Source organism: Anser anser (assembly GCF_964211835.1).
Source record: "Anser anser genome assembly, chromosome: 10".
NCBI lineage: Eukaryota > Metazoa > Chordata > Aves > Anseriformes > Anatidae > Anser > Anser anser.
The window spans coordinates 6,803,890-6,821,475 of NC_139730.1; the positions used below are offsets into that span (position 1 = coordinate 6,803,890).

Sequence of the window (17,586 nt, forward strand, 5' to 3'; positions counted from 1 at the left end):
CTCGGAAAGCCATATTTAAGGTATTACTGCCTGTTGTGCCTCTGGAGTTCAATCTGTACAAGATTAATGGATTCCTTGAGATGTAGCTTTGTGCCAATTCAAATGTAAAGACGCAGAGGTCTCTCCGTAACTTCACCCACCAAATAATAACAGTGACAGCCTGTCTTTTGCAAGACGGAGTTAAAGATCACGGACATTTATTGCTGAAGGTCACAAGGCCGGTACCAAATCATCATGCATTACAAAGTGAAAACCCATCCCTCATACACGCTGGAGGAGAGGAAGGCTTTTGCAGTCCCTGCAGCATCTCACACGAGGGAGGAGGCCGCTGCGACGGCCTTGCCTGGCAGCGCTGGGCTACAAGTCCCATCGCTTCGTCACTGGTCATCCTCTCTGTGCATCCGGGCGTGAGGTTTCTGGGACGGGGTCTGCCCTTTACTGCACGTCTGACTAGTGTATACTGCAACGGGGCTCTGTACCAGCTATATAATAGGGTATAATACAAAACCCACAACAAAGAGCGCAAAGGCAAAGCAGGAAATGCCTGGCAGCCTCCACCATCTTCTCTCAGCACGGGCCAGCTCATTCCCTTTTATTTTCTAAGGAAAATGACACGAGGTTCCCCAAAGAAATGAATATCCTTTCATCTTGCTACTGCCACCCGTTAAGATGATTCATTTGACACCTGCTGCTGCCTTATCTGTCTCAGTTCTTGGGGTGAAATACCTCTAGGAACAAGATTAAAAGTCAGCAGTGAAGTTTAAAAACCTCTCCATAGACTGGAGTGACGTGCATTCAGCTGTCTAGCATACGGTGCTGGGTAGGAAGGGGGAATGGAAGATGTCTGATGGGGGACAGGAAAGCCCCAGGAGCACAAGAGCTGAGCGTGGTGCTCCTTCCCTGGATCCCAGTGGAAGTCATGATAAACGTTACCTTGCGTCTTGCTGACTCAATCAGGATTTCGATGTGTGCTCCAGCCCAGAAGGTTAGCCGTACGCTTTGTAGCAGCATTTTGGAGCTATAAATCTGAATCATCGAATGGAAAAAGGGAAAGGACTTTGGGATTCAAAATAGTCTCCGAAGTCTTCATGGAGAACCCACCAGCTGTATCAGACAAGGCACAAGAAACCCGCCCTCCCACGGTCAGAAGGACCAGCTCATTTAACATCCTCATCCCAATGCACCCGATACGTTACAGCAACAACGATACACTGAGAAGAAGTAGAAACTTCATCACCCTCTCTTCCCTGCTCAAGTACCTAAAGCCCAATGCTTGCAGCACTGGTCATAGGATGTTCAGGTTGGAAGGGACCTAGGAGGATGCCCCACAGCTCTCTGACACCCCTGCTAATCCCTCACCTTCACGCCTTTTACCACCCTCAGCAACACCAAGCCAACCACCAGCAGTTCGGGCTGAGGTTATCGAGCATCCCCTCCTGCTGACGGGCCAGCTGTGGGTGACAGACCACGGGCTCGACGAGCAAATGCACTTATGTACACCAAGTAGCTTTGATTTGTCACTAAACATCGGGGAGTACCGGGGATAATTGGCAACCTCATTACATGAGGTTTAACTACTCTCCAGAAACGACAAACTATAATCATCATGTTGGTGCTTGAAATGAATTGTTTGGAACATTACAATCACCAAGGCCCCTTTTTCCAGTTGGAGCACCCTACAGAGACATGTTTTCAATTTGCAGTAAAGATGAGGAACACAGAAAGCAAAGTAATAAATTAGAGGGAGGTTTACAGCCCAGTCCACCTAGGACAGTGCGATGGGAGAAAGACGGAATTTAGCATTGATCCAAAATACTACTTTCTAACAGCAACGTAGGCAGCAAGTCTCAAATTTGAATAATAATAATAAAAAACAAAACAAAAACAAAAGGAAAGATCTACAGCTTGCGTGAGGAATAAGGGATGAAGAAAAGAGTGAAGGCAGCAAGACGAAAATACTTCCTGGAAAGAGGAAGCTCCTGTAATAGAGAGAGAGAAGATGGGATAAGGCAAGAAGCACTGAAGATAATTCAAGTGAGCTTGATACACCAAAGTTCATAAGGCCTGGGCAAAATTAATATCACAAAGCGTATGAAGGAAAAGGATGACACCCGTGTCAAAAAGGCTTCTTGGGCAGTGGGTCCCTCTAGTCTATCGCCCTGCCTCCAGCATCAGCAGCAACCTGATGTAGGGCCTTTCATGGTCACCTGCCTCCCCTTCCTTACAATTAGGACTTCTCAGCGAGCCTTCTAGGTGTTGGTAAGGAACTGAGGTCTTGGGACCAACAGATCTGGGCCAACGACTCACCTCTACGGCCATACAGCTGGAGCCCTCTCCAAAAGGTTGTCCCCAAGACACGTTAGAGCTGTGAATTTAAAACTCCTTGTGGTACCTGCTAATCCTGCTCAATTCCACGAACGACCACAGAGGGATACAGGCTGGGACCTGTGCACAGCCGGGAGCTTCTGGCCCAGCACAACTTGTCTGCCTGGAGAGCACTCGTTCGGTCAGAGAGCCAGGATCCAGAGGAGCTCTCTCTCGAGGTACTCAGCAGATCGGCACATTGAGCAGGAAGGAACCGAACAGAAGACAAGACAGCTGTCAGCTGTACATCTCGGCTCTCCTACGCTCTTGGAAATGAAGCTGGGTGGAAAGCAAAATGTTTCCAAATTGAGGGAATTTGCAGTTTTGAAATTCATTTAATTCCGCAGTGGGTTTGCTCTTAATTCCTTGTGAATGAATTTCTATCTCCAAACCTGAAGGATTCCATATCAATTTCAATCCCGTAACATTTTTTTCATATCTCTCGCTAGACAGATGTAATGAATTTCTGGTTTAAATAATTACAAAACAAAATGCATTTAGAGCGGAATGTTTCAGGATTATTAAAGAAAAAGCCAAGGAAGCATTTTGAAACCAAATTTCATCAAAGCTGACCACTCAAATTCAACCAAAGCGATGTTTTCATAGGGAAAAATGATTCTGACAGAGCATTTCCAAGCACGTCCCGGAGCAGGTGGTGGGTTAGAGGCAGCGTGTTAATGTGGAGCGAGGGGGCAGATGCGTGGCAGACACGAGCAGAGGGCACAGGTGCCCTGACAGAGCCGAACGTCATCTCCAGCTCCGAATAGCAGAGAGGTCCCCAGGGCAGAGCAGAGGTGTGAAAGCAGAGCTGTGCCCCTGGAACAGCAAGGACTGCTGCAGCCCACGCCTCAATTGCTTTTGTGGACCACACGAAGAATGCTGGATGCCAGGCTGCCTGTCGGGAGCAAAGATCAACGGCAGCATTTATCCACCCTCTCCCTGCTATTAATCCTTCCCTTCCCTGTACTCCCAAATGCATTTGTGTTGCTTAACTGAAACACCGATCACATAAAATGGTGCAGCATTCATTCTCCAGTTTGGTGATGGTAAGCACCTCCCAGGTCTGTCCCCGGGTTTTCTTGAGGACAGCCAGGGGGACAAGGGGACTGCCCTGGGCTCAGCCTCCTTCCCCAGCTCTCTGGGGGCACAGAAGAGCTGCCCCAGCCAGCGGGTCCTACCTGCAGCACGGCGCGCGGTTTCCATTGCAAGTTTGAAGCTCCTCTTAAAGATGCTTCGTCTCCCATCGTGAAAATACCCCGCAGGAAGAAATGCCATGGCTTCCCAAAAGCCAGCTCTTCCTTTCTGTTTAGACCTTGGCAGAGATGTAAAAGACTTTCCGACACTTTGAGAAGGTTGTTTTTATATTAGTCACAGCTCTTCTGTGTGCTAAGGCTAGAGAAAGCCAAGGAATCTCACCCAGCCTTACATCTCCCTGTCTCTCAGCAAACATTGTAGTGTCTCAGGCACCCTCCCATGTGCCAGACATGCCTTGTCGCTAGCTGACAGCCATGACCCAGCTGGGAGCACGTCTCCAAATTACACTACCCCCCTTCTCCCCTGCCATGTCTAGTCACTTGTAGCAGTCACTGCGAGACCTGATTTTTTTTTTTTTTCAACAAGCCAAAAAGGACCTTCAGTTTAGCCTCCAAGAATGCCCTGTTGATACACCGTGTTCACACAAAGTCCAGAGGAAGAACTTTTCCTTCCCATACTAAGCACAAGAGATGGACAATCCCACACCTCCATGCAGGCGTGGACTTATGCCCCATACACACCTGTCCAGGACCAAGCTGCAGTGACAACACATACGAAAAAGGACTTGGAGTTACTGGCCACACAAACCCTGACGAACATTTCCACCCACAACCCCACGTACAGGTACATTCTCTGCTGTTCAGCTTCACAAATACTTGAAAACCCCAAAGCCCATGATAGGTCAGAACTCGTGACTACACGTGCACATATATATTTTTAACCTGTGTTTACAATTATCACTCCTTTTAATCCTAAGAAAACGAATTAACAGGTGTAACCTTCCCCAAAGGAGACTGTATACAGCCAACAAATGGATTAAGGATATTAGGTCCTGCCACGCAGGAACGCACATGTATTTTCCAGCTGGTGGCAGAATAATGCATATACACAGCAAGATTCAAGCCATCACCTTAACACTACACATCAGAAGTGAGTGAAGCATGTTTGTCTGCCCTTGTGGGGTCTGATCACCTCCTCCAGGCGGGCACTTCAGCAAACACAGCTCCTGACCACGTTCTGACTGTGACAACAGTGCCAAGGGACTTGAAAGGAGATGGCAGCCACCAACACCATGTCATCTGTGGCAGCCTCAAAGGCGTGACTAAAAAGGTCGTTCCCTGTCTTATTTGATGCGATGTAAATTGTACTTCAAAGTCCATCTACAAAGAGACTTCTGGAGCTCACTGATCCGAAGTGGGATTTACCTGCAATGAGAAGACTTACGTGGAAGACTGTAGTGCCTCCTGATTTAATCAGTACTTCGAAGCATATGGAAGTGACACTTACATTTCTGTACTTCGACAAGCAATAGATGCTGTAGCACCCCGCCTCTACTGGCCTCTCTATGTGCTAAAACCCAGCTTGCTTAGAACCACCCCCAGGCAGAACTGTCACCCTTCCTTGCAGCAAGGACATGCCATATTTTATTCCTCTCTACAAAAACGCAAAAATGTCTAGTGCCCACTCCAAAAACTTAGCAGCCAGAAACAGATGCTCCAACGAGTCCACAACAAAAGCCACAGAATCATCCAGATGGACGTACCATTGAAAAAGCCCATTTCCCAAACCTGAGAAAATCCTTGCAACAAGGACAAGAGGATCACGAAATTCATTTTACTGGCACATTTTCAAACAACGTATCCTTTTACCTTCCTTTCTTTTGAATTTTCTCATCAAGTCAAAGTTTCACATCTTTGACCTTCCCTTAATGAACAACCACATCAACTATTCAAACCATTTTTATATTTAAGAAAACATTTTTTCCCCAAAGCCTCTTTTTTTCCTTCCCTCATGTACCTCATTCAACTCCCAATTAGGGTGACTGCACAGGGAGTAAGTGATTTTGTCCTCATTTATCAAAATGTATTAGGCAATAATGAAACCTGCTCTGCCACAGTGACAGAGGGTGGGAAGCAACCGCCAGTACTACAGAACCACCTCCTCAGATGAAAGATTTTCGGGTGCAGAGTACGGAAAGGATACGTACCCACACTCCTGCAAAATGCCAGGTCGTTAGCTGGCCTTAATTAGAGCCAGGCCCCTTGACATCACCGCAGGACACGATGTAGGGTTTTCTATTCTGATCTGCTTCAAGCTATTTTCTGCCCTGCTGCTTTGCTGCCATTTGGGCTGGTATCTATCTCTTCCCCATCCCAGTTTAAGAGCTGTGTCGGTAAAGCACTTGTTGCTTTGTATCTGGGATTGCAGTAGCCCTGCTGCAGCCCCAGCGCTGGGAGCTCCCCGTCCCTTTGAAGCACCCGTGCAGGCTCGCTCTCCGTTTCAGGAGGCAGAGGGAAGCAGGACAGCAGACTGGAGAGAAGTCCACAAACTGCTTTGGCAACTGCTTTCCCCTTCATTTTTATCAACTCTACAGGACTATCACGGATTTCAGAAGCTTTGTAGTTTAAAAAAATCTTTCAAGTGGAACAAAGTCTCTCTTTAAAACGAGGACAATGCCAGAGATAATTAGAAGCTAGGGACTGAAATCTCAGGATACTAGGCTTGTATTTTTTTTCTGGGTAGAGGTAGGCAGTCCGAATCAGAGACCAATTATAAATCCCGCCAGATGTTAGCCTGTCGCTGACTCTCACAGAAAACGTGACAAGAAGGCAGTGCCTCACCTCGCAGCTGCTGGAAGCAGGTCGTGCTGTTCTCCGCATCCAGCGGGTGCCGCAGGACCCCGTTGCTCGGCTTGGCCCTCTCGTAGTCCCTCTCGGGAAGCATGGCCTGCTCGCTCTCCCCGGCGTGCTCTGGCCGCGGGGGCAAGGACTGTGGGAACCCGAACATCGGCAGGGACGAGAAGAAGAGTAAGGCACCGCAGAGCAGGAAGCCTCCCCACCACGCACCGATCCACCGAGGGTCGTCCGGAGTGATGTCCAGCTTACCTGCAAGAGGGCACACGTGTCAGTGAGGGCTGCGTGGAGGGAACACAAGGGGTTAACGATCCCGTAGGTTTGAAGGCAGTTGTTGGGGGCTTTGTTGGCTGGTGAGGGGCTACAGAGCATCCCACACCCCTCTCGTGTGAGCCACCAGCACAAACAGACCTCCCCCTACAAGATGTCCTTAGGACAAGCAACCCATCACTTGTCTACCCCGATGGCACGTCCAGCTTCTGCAATGCCCTGTAGTCAGGGCTTCTCTCCAGTGTCGTTGGCCCTGCCAGCTCTAGGATGTTGCTGTGTACAAACCAGCGTCCCCTTTGTTGGCACCAAGGTTTTGGGCATCACTGGCCCAGTGTGTCAAATGTGCAGAGGAAATAAACCCTCGCTGGCCTCTCCAAAAGCTGGCGGCTGCAGACGTGGCCCGTGAGGGAAATGGTTGATGGATAAGGGTACGAGTGAGGTGCCTGTGACAGGGTGCAGCTTTTCAGACCGACTCTGACATGGGCTCCAGCACAGGAAACCTGTGCTCAGCTGAGACCTGCGGCTGCATGAAGCCTTGGAAATGTCCTAAAGAAAAACAAGCACAGCTGACATGCAGAGACATGCACGGAACAGAAGCGGCACAAACAAGGCATTGCATCCCCATCCTGGCTCATCCAGGATCAGGCTCTCCCTGCCTCGAATTCACAGACCTGAATCCTTTCCAGCAAAGGAGAGCTGGATATTTGGGCTTTTTGGGCACCTGTGACTGTAAGGAGGGCAAAACACTCCTAAACGTTGGGAAAGAAAGCCACTCACTGCAGCTAATGGGCCTGGAAATGTAGAGATATCAGAGAAGGAAGAAAAGCAGAGCAAAAGGCACGAGTATCCTACAGGCTGCCACTCAGCAGAGATAAGGAAAAGGAAGGCACTGGAGTCAATTCGGGGGAATAAAAATAAGCAGCAGGAGAGAAGAAATTGTATTCCCAACAGCAACCTCGCTGCCACAGCCACTAAGTGTGCCGGCAGAGGGTGCCCAGCACTGGGAGCTGAGTCCCGGGGGAGACCGGGGCCCACGTGGCTGGAATAACAAGCTCCCCCATCGCGATGTCTGTCTGGTTACAGCCACTCTGAAAAATCTGTCTCAAGTGAGGCAATCAAGTTGTCTCTCAAGCAGAGACAGAAGGAAACTCTTTTCTCCTTAGGGAAAATAACGTGTAGCTCTCAAATATATATAAAGTTTGAAATATAGTGTTTTGGGAGGATTGAATTCTTCTGCTGTTATTTCCTCCTGCCTGAAGTGCATTTTTTCAGGTTCTTGGGAACACAGCCACAAGAAGCGCCATATAAACAAAGGTCTTCCTCACATCCCCGTCCTATAACAAGCCCTGCATGGCAGGCAGTGCAGCAGCTGCTCTGGCACCCTACACCTCTGGTCTGGAACAGGGAGCAGGATTGGGCTCACCCCTTGGAGCTCGGTCTCCTTGCACTGCCCCGAGCTGCAAGGCAGAGCCAGCTGAAGGCTGAATCTCTTTCTGATAACAAAAGAGACCACGGCCACACATGCCCCAGCCTTCAACAAAGGACCATGGCCAAAGCCAGCTGGACCTGCCCCTGGAAAGTGCTGTACCCTCCCTGTAAGCTGCTGGGCCACAGCCCCTCCAGGCTGTTCAGCGATAACGCCCTGCTGCTCTCCTCCACAGCTCCGTATTTGTCTGGGGCTTTTTGAGCTGTAAGTATTGAGTGACGATCTTACATAAAAAATAGTCAGATTGCATTAACTTTTCACCTAGGCCAGCATCTTGCCACTGACAGTACCAGCTGCAGGCGTCCAGAAAGTGCACAAGACTAAAGCCAACATATTCCTGATGTTACTCCTCCTACTTCTTGCAGTTTGTGGCTTAGGGGCTTTATAAGCTAGATTTGGTGGCTTTCCCATTTGTTCTTCTATAATCTCATGAAGGTGTTTTTGAACCCATTTGTAAACTTTCAATGCCCTGTGGTGAGGAGTTCCACAGCTTCACCTACTGGACAAGGAATGTCTTCTTCTGCATATTCATATTTCGGAGTGAATTATATTTAATGATCAAATGTGTAGCAGGGTTCAAGCAAGCTCCTCTGCCTACAGAACCAAGCGAGTCTTTGGCATAGGTGTACAAGGTATGAAAAGGGGCCATGCCCCTCTGACCAAGCCACAGCTAAAAGTTCCAGCCATCAAAAAAAAAAAAGAGACTTCTTCCCTGCTCATTTCATATTATTAAGATTTCTTGGCGTGCCACATACATGCAAGACCAAGAAAGGCCAGCAGCACTTTTCCAGATTTGCACAAGTCTCTTCTGACCCCTGCAAGGCTAAACTCCACCCAAACGCATCCTATGAAGGTGTATCCACAACATCATAAAACCGGAGCACACCCTCACAGGCGACAACACGAAGCCTCAGATTTTCAGCTTACAGCCAACGGGCTTTGGGAGCAGTGGAGAAAAGCCTGTTACACATTGCCCTCTAATGGCAAAGAGGGCACAGTGCAGGTAGCAATACAAGAATTTGCACATTTCTCTTGGAAAAAAAGACAATTTGCCAACAAATTGCTTTAACCCAAGAGCAGAGTGAAGGTGAGCAATAATTAGCACTGCTTTGGGAAAAAAACAACAATGCTGTGAGACTGAACTCGGTCATTTGCAGATAGTGCTGGGTGTGGGTCTGACGGGTGTGCATCCCTCCGAGCGCCTGGCTGCCTCTCCCAGGTCCCAGGTATGGACACAGCCCCCCTAGCATGACTACACCCACGCTGCCCTGTGTGCTCTGCCACAGTGATATTTTAATCTTTTAGCCACTACAAACCTGTTGCTTATGGGGATGAAGTTGAAAATAGCTGAATCGTAGTCAAAAAATAAAAAAAACCAAAAACCTCTAAAAGTGATACGCATACATAAGGGGCACTCAAGATGAAATGAGAAGCAGCGTCCTACTTGCACGCATCAATGTTGTCACGCTGATACATCAATACACTTGATTTTAAATGAAACCCCTTTCTCCTTACTTGTGTCAATGAAGACAGCATCCACGTAGATTTTGGTACAGAAGGAGCCCAAGATAAATCCACAGGCTGGCCCAAATACCAGCATCGTAAACAGGATCCCTACAAGGAGAGAGAAAATAGAAAATTAGTATTTGGCTCAGATTATTCCTTGCAAGTTGTTCTGCTTGGCTCCTACAAAATGGCATTGCCCTACTAACACCAAACAGATATGGATATGTCTCTGTGTCGAGTGCTTCAGACAAAAGGGCACCCAAAATGCTTTTTGCTTTTCCACAACCTTTCAGGAAAAACAGATGATAGCTGTGATAATGCTGAAGGATTTCTACTGAGCTGGGAAGACTGTGGACATACACCATGTTTTGCTCGTCTGGTTGCTCTGAAGGATGTCTCACTCGAGAGCACGAGGTAAAGAAGACCTGTATTCTCCCCGCAGGAATGTCTTTACCTTTGCTACCCCCAGCTAAATCTGGGATATTTGCAGAGTTTAGAACCAGTGAATCTATGAAATTCTGAGTTGTCACAGACTGCTGGATAAAGTCCCGTTAGAGAGGTAGGAGCCCTCATTGCAACCCGTGAAAGCCTTCTCCCCAGCATATATCACGTAGCAAATATTCCCTGAGACCACAGCTACTCAGACCTCTCCTGCAGACTCGCTCCTGCTGCAAAACCTGCAGGAAATTGCCAAAGCAATGCCAGGCAGAGAGCTCTTGAGAGTCAACGACTTACTTCTTTAACACGATATTGAGAACCATTTATTCCCGCTCCCATTTTGGCCCTGCAGCAGGAACGCCGCGGGCACGCCGCCAGCTCTCAGCCGTCCAGGGCAGAACGGCAGCGGGACGCGAGGATAATCCAGAGGAAGCAGCAGCAGAGATAACACAAAGCAGCTGTAAATTAGACAACAGGAGCATATTTAGCGCCTTCACGTGGGACGGACAAACAACAACAAGTCCCCAAGGAGCCTTGTAAACGGCTTTCTGAAGGAATCACTGGCAAGGCTGAGCAGCACGGAGAGGAGCCGCATGTGCGCTGAGGACAGCATGGCCAGGGACGTGTCGGCCTGTGGTGGCAAGGCCATGCCCTGCTCCCCTGGGACCCGTAAAGCCTCCCCTGGGAGACCCCAGGTGCTGTGAAGCACCTTGCGGGATGTGAAGGAGAGCAGACACAGGTCGGAGAGCAGGGGAAGGGCTTTCTGCCCTGTGCCCACCCAGAACCATCGCCCTCTTTCCCAGGCCGGGGCTACAAAACTTCCCGTGGCACTTCATAAAACATCCACAGCACATTTTTTTGGTCACTAGATGGCATCAGTGTCTGCCACTCGCCCACGAGCAGCGCTGGCAGAGGCTGTAGCAGAAGAGTTTAGTTTTTAACAGACCTTATCTGGCAGGGGAATGGCCACAGCTGTTACCCTAATGGCACTCCGGCAACTCAACCCCTGTTGGGTTGAAGAGGGACAGAGGTTTGTCTGGGGATGGTTTCCAAACCATAGGCAGAGCTGTCACACCACGCGTATATAAGGAAAAACACATTACCAAAATGTGTTTCATGGGGCTATGGGTGAGACGAGCACACACACACACACAAAATCCTCCAAAATAAACAAACAAAACCTGGGGAATATTTTCCCTTTTTCCAAAGCAGAAAGGAGCAGAGGCCTTTCGCCCGTGGCCCATCAGCAGCAGGGAGATGCAAGCACGGGCAGCGGGCTCAAACAAGAAGCCAACTGCAGGAGAGCTGTCAGATGCAGGTACACGCACACGTGTGCATCCCCTTTCCCAAGGCATCCCCTGCAATGGGCGAGTGCTGCTCCTCCTCGAGCTCTTTGTGTTGCATGGCAAACAGCCCCTTCAAAACCAAGCCACGTCCTCAGTTATTAAAGCACCACCTTTTATATCCTGGCAGCTGGAATCCACAACGCATCACTCTGAAATGTTCTCGCTAGAGGGCAATGTGGGATAGGGCATCCACTGAGCAGGGAGATGAGGAGCTAAGACCTTACAGGAAGGTATTAAATTAACATTCACCTCTAGGGTAGGTGCAAGAAACCCTTGTGTCAATTGTGTTTTTACTTTTTCTACATTTTGTCCTAAAACCAGGTAAACAGCAGACTCTCCCCATGCCCTTTTTGCTATCCTCTTTCAAGATGCCAACAAAATCCTTTGATTGCAGAATTTTACACTTTGTCTCACAAATTGAACAGGTCCTGAAAAAAACAAGGCATGGGCTGTCACGATCGATAGCCTGGGGCCTGGAGAGATCTGGACGATGCTCAAGGGTCGGCAGAGCACACCGCTGGGCGCAAGAAATAGGCAATGAGGCAATTTGGATCCTACCTGTGGTTGAACATGTATGTGGAACTCAGCGCTCGAGAGGAAATTACCCAAATTAGAATTAGCTTAAGACATCCTTCCTCTTCTAAGAAATTCTGCATGATTGCTCATCACCACCATTATTAGGAAAACACTTTCCACATCATCTGCCTGACCACACAACCATGAAGCTGCTTAGTTAGAGAAGCTCGAGTAAAACCTCTTCTCCCAGCCCTGTGGTTGCTGCTAAGGATAAAGATGTCTTAAGCTTGTGGATGGCTTTAACACCACTTGCTAGGGCTGCTAGGGCTTTTCCCATCTTCCCCTCTAACTTTTTATCGAATCAACCTGATTCAACACAGGTGGATGCTAAAGGGCACCAATACCAGGAGCAAATAGATCCAAGATCTAATCCTGGCTCCATTACAGCCTCTTGCAGAAATCCCATTGATGGCAAAAAAGCTGGCCATCAGTGCAGGATACTTCAGCCTCTTCCCTTTCCTTTGTAGCTTAAAATTCATTTCCATCGCTCAGAGCTGCACATTTGGTAACATCCTCCTTGAGAGAAGGGAAAACAAAGCTGGGACTGTCAGATCCAGTAGTGCTCTGCAAATGAACACCTCCTGCTCTGCACGGCAGGCTGCCCCTCTTCCAGGGGGGCTGCGCTACATCCTGCACCCAACATTGCGAGGAGGAGCGGGGCACATCCCCAGGGTAGCCCTATACAAACCACTGGAAAGAAGGATGAGAAAGGTTTCTCCTTTGTGCAGTTTGGTGGGTTTTTAAATTTTTGCTTTTAATCTTACTTTTTTTAAAAAAAAATTCTTCCCAAATTATGACAATTCTTGAAAATGGTCAGGAGCTGAGGACTGAAACAAACAAACTTGCTTTGGGACAATTCAAAGTTTTCTTTGGTAACTCAAAAATACTTAATTTCATCTTGGTCTCTTTTAAAGCACAATTACATTTAATTTTGAAAAAAGCTCATCATTTTCAGCTTTCCTGTTCTATCCCTTTCGACCACTCTGATTGCCTCTGGAAAAGTCAGGAGAAAAAAAAAAAAAAGGAAAGAAAAACAGGCTGGACTGAGGAATTAGAATTATTTTCCTCCCCATCTTTTCAAATGGAACAATTTGCCAAATTCTGCTTTGTCCTGTCAACTAACAGACATGTTCCAGGAGCTGAGGAAAGGGCAGAGACAGAGGGAAGAATTTGATCTGACATTTCGTGATGGGACTTTATCACTTCTTAGTGAATAAGACCCGGGACTGCTAATGCAGTTCTCCATTAGGGCAAAAGGAGAGAGCAACAGCAGATGCGGCTACTTCTGTGGAGAGAGATGTGCACAGAGATGCTCCGTCAGTCATGCAGAGTTACAAGTTACAAAGCCAGGGATAAAGGATGTCAATATTTCAGTAATAAGGAGCTGTCCCCTGGCGATCCAGGTTGCTTTCCAGCAGCAGTAGGATCCCAAAACGCTACCAAACTCTTGCTGTCCGCATCAAGTCGATCTCTGTAAAGAATTACCCAGGGACAGTAACTCCCAGCAGAAAACTGGGAAATGAGACATCAATGGAGATGCAGCAAGGCTTCCCACCCGTGCCATGGGTTAGGAAAATAATGCGTGCTGTTAAAGGACCCCTTTTTCCATTTTTGTTTGTTTGTTTTGACATGAAACCCTGAAGCAAAAGAGTCAGGACTCTGGGTACCGGTTTGCTTTATAAAGGAACTAAAGTACTTTGTGAGGGGATTTAGTGAATAGTGGTAGAGATGTTGGAAGTGGAGGTGGAAATCGAAGTAGCCTTGTTAGCTGTCATCTTGTCCCATCTCTCACTCCTCCTAAGTCCAGATATGAAGTACTGCCATTATCTGCCACGTGCTTTGCCCAGTAACGGACCGTGCAGCGATGACTAACAGCAGGATATGCGTTTCTGACTTACTCCACACAACATTTAGACATGAGCTACGGCTTGCTTCAAGAACATACACGAATCCAGCATGTTGGCTTCAAAGGAACTGGCCCAGAGCAGATGCTAAAACAAGATTTATCCCCGAAGCAGCCAAAGGCTTCTGTCCTCTGCCTTGGTATCAAACTGGTCCAGAAGTCAAATCGCCCAGCCACAAGTCAGCGCCTCTTCCAGGTCACACATTGGCTCTGGGTTTCCTAACAGCTTTGCCCAGCCAGCAAAGCATGGCTAAAGCGACCTCTTCATGCCTTTGCTCTGTGCACTGGGTGCCATGTGTCTGATGTTCAAGCCCAGACTGCTATTTGCCTTACCGCCAGCTGGTTCAAAGCCCACCTTGAGCACACATTCCTCAGCTCTGTGCACCATGCAAACAGCCTGAGCCCAAGGGCTGTCAACCTTCCTGGCCTTACAAAGCTGCAGGCTGAGATGCAGTTGAGAAGCACTCACTTTGGAGAGCTACGGGAGAGGAAAAAGGTTGGGAAGTGAGGCTGTGAAATGACAACCTTTCCCCAGCGCTCCCAGCTGTAGGATGTAGCTGAATTACAGCCTCTGCTGCCCCTGCCCCCTCACTTCTTTTCAAAGCCCTCCTGTCAAAAGAGCCCTGCTGCCAGTCCCAAGAGCCAGCGTCAGCAAGAGAAGTCATGCTTCAACTGTTCCCAAAGCGAAGATTTTATTTAGTGCTGAGAGGAAGGACATTTGTTCGCGATGCACTCTGGAAGAGCTCGGTTGCAAAGTCCCTGTGCAGAGCCAGAGCCACCCTCTGCCAACTGAGCCCCTGGAAAGCACTACAAGAACTGCCTCCGGGGACCTGCAACCACCTTGGAAGTTTGCTCAAGTCAACCAGATGCTGCTGAAAATGCTGCTTCCTATTTTCACAGCTGGGATGGGCTTGATCCGAGGTGTGTGTGCACAGACACTGCACTGCTCCACTCCTCTCCTCCCAAGCTGGATGTGTTTGAGCACCAGGGAGTTACATGACCTCTGTGATGTGCCTTGAAATTGTGGCAAAGCAGTGGCACTTCCGAACCGATCCATAAAGCCAGCAGGGCCTGGATAGCTCAGCCCCACTCGCCCCCCAGGAACAGCTGCTCTGTCGAGGAATGGGGTTTCGAGGGAAGCATCTAAATTCAAAAGTGTGATTTTTGACTCCACCCAGCACTCCTTCACAAACGTTCGCCTCGCTGTGAAAATCACTTGGGTGTGAAGTGGGGAAAACAAGCTCGGTTTGGGAGATGTGGGAAGCTCCGTCCGCTGCAAAGCCGGTGGTGCTGTCGCTGCACCGAGTAACTGCATCCCCGGGGGAACGAGGAGCGCAACGCGATCTCCGTCAAAGACGACAGTGACCAGATGGCTCAGCGACACTCACAAAGTGCACATACGGGGCGCGCAGAGGAGGGCAGGGCACACACATGTGCTGCTGTGGCCCCGCGGGTGCTGGTGACACGAGGAGGTGTCGCGCTGCGGGTGGCGGCCCCAGCCAGCTGCCGCTGCCTCCTGCCCTCCGCAGGAGCGAGCTCTGTCTGAAGCACAGAGGGAATAGTTTTGCAGAGCACGGGATAATCTCAAAACCCTGCTTGTCCCACATTTCCCGCTGCGTGGAGGACGGGGCAGGCCCCTGAGAAGGGATTACGGAGACACAGCTCGTGTGCTGTCCTTAAAGGGACACCGCTGCCCCGGGGATGGCAGGCAATGCTGGGCCAGCTGCAAGAGCTGCATCCCCCTGAACATGAATAAGTGGCCCTCAAGTGCTCTGGAGATGGGCTTCACTGTGGGCAGAGCTACCATCACTTTCAGTGGGCTTTCTGTCACTTCCATCAGCTGTTGTAACCTCACAAACGCACACTGCGGGTACGGGGTCAGCTGCGTCCTAGCCAGACGGCTTCCTCCTGCGGCACCACGGCCGCCGTGGCGCAGGGATGCCTGCGGCGCCCAGCGACACCCCCAGCCTTTCCTTCCCTGCTTTCCTGGGGACAGCTTTCTTCATTTACCAGGGACAGACGTCATTTTTCCTGCCGCTCAGCTCCTGGTGTGCACCGGCAGCCGCCCGCCTCCTTCTGAGGCCTGCTCCCTGGCCCCGCCGTGGCCTCACAGAGGAAACGTGACCGGCGGCGTTTGGATCTGTTCTGCTTCCTCGCTGCGGCCACTGGGGCAAAGGGAAGGCTCAGACAATCCTGGCAGATGTTCCCAAGTGCCTGCAGCTGATGAGGAGCAACTTTGGATAATTCACTTTAACGTCGAGGCTCTGTTCTGACGGGCATCAAAGCGGTCCCGGCCCTCTGGTGGTATCAGATGAAATGGGGAGTGGGAGAGGTTGGCTATCTCTGTGTAGCAGCACACATATTTTTTATTAGCTTTGCCCCCAGCCTTCAAGAGCTCAAAACCAGTAGCCCCTCAGCTGTGGGCATCTCTTGAGGGCTGCTCAGTGACGCCTGTGACTGGGAGAGATGTCCCAGTGCTGCCGAGGTTCCCGACAGCCTGAACTCCCTGCTCAGCCCCGGCCTTTGATGGACTTCTCCCATTTCTGTGGGGCTGCTCATGATGGGAACCCCACACAGGGGTTCAGTATTTGAGTGCCCTGCTTTTAGCCAGTGAAGTAAGTAATTGCCTGGTTTGAAAATCAGACAGCTTTGGACATCTCCTGTCAGCTTCGTCCCCTCCTCTCCCATCAAAGCTTTCTTGTTTCCAGCAATTTACCAAATCGCTGCCTGGTAAGGCAGGCAGCCTGTAAAATCAGCTCCGGCTTCACGAGGATTTTTTTTTTTATTTTAATGCAAGCTACTCACCGCTTCGTGGAAATGCTGCGGAATGACTTATTTGCCCCCGTATTTAATAAGCCTTAATGGCTGTATTTAAAGCTGGCTGGAGTTTTCCTTTACTTGTCAAGAGGCAGGAAAAAGTGCATCTGTGCTACAAGCGTAACAAACTTCTGATGTGATCCTTCCAGAGCTGCAGAGAGCTCATAGCATGGCCTTCCTCACCTGCTGTAAAACACTGCTTAACTCCTCAGCACAGCCCTTTGTTCTGGCCTATATTTAGCATTCAGATGTTAATCCCTAAAGAGGTTGCTAGGACGTGGAGATACATTACAGAGAGGTTTCTCCCCAGGCTACCAGTGTCCCTTGAAATATTGATTTCCAACAGAATTCAGGATTTCTTCGAGGAGATGTCCGCTGCCTTTGAGATGAAATCTCATTCCTACAAGCAGGTATTTTGCCAGGTGAACTACCCTGCATCTTCAATTATTACCAAGCCTGAAGTTTGTTTTATCAGCAAATCCCCGTCCCCAGCACTATCAAGGCTGCATTTGAAAGGATCAATGTTATACGGACAGCTGACAGTCCCCGGGGATCCCAATACACATACACACACACACACACAATGTTTGCAGAGTGGCACAAAAAAGTGGTTGGACCTTTGCATTAGGAGCACAAGCTCGGAGCCCAGCCCTGAATTTTCCATAATAACGTGGAGCACTTCTGCCTGCTCAAAACCCCCCTATTTGCTGGCTTCTGCTCCTCATTCTGATAAAGCACAGAAATAACGAAAAGCCAAGCAAACAAACAAAAACCAGCCCAGATCCCTATTTGTTCTGGCCTTTGGGTCTCTGGTTTGCCCAGCTACTGAAACAGGACCACCAACAAGATTGCAGAGGAACAAACAGTGCAAGGACAAAAGCTCCACAACCCCCAAAACTGCATTTGTTTGCAAAATAGAAATTAAATAGTCAATCTGTGAGCTCTGAAAGGAAAACTATGGGGATGCTCCCACCACAAAGTCTTAGGATTACT

At 49.2% G+C, this 17,586-nt stretch overlaps 1 protein-coding gene across 2 annotated transcripts in view; it reads right to left on the minus strand.

Moving 5' to 3' along the window:
* Positions 1–17,586, minus strand: part of SLCO3A1 (solute carrier organic anion transporter family member 3A1) — a 143,351-nt gene that overhangs the window by 24,449 nt on the left and 101,316 nt on the right. For both annotated transcript variants that reach the window (XM_083850424.1, XM_083850423.1), the window contains exons 3-4: positions 9,523–9,621; positions 6,240–6,503 (exon numbers count right to left, since the gene is read on the minus strand). In XM_083850424.1, coding sequence (XP_083706550.1) covers positions 6,240–6,503; positions 9,523–9,621 — 363 coding nt within the window. The remainder of the gene's footprint in view (positions 1–6,239; positions 6,504–9,522; positions 9,622–17,586) is intronic.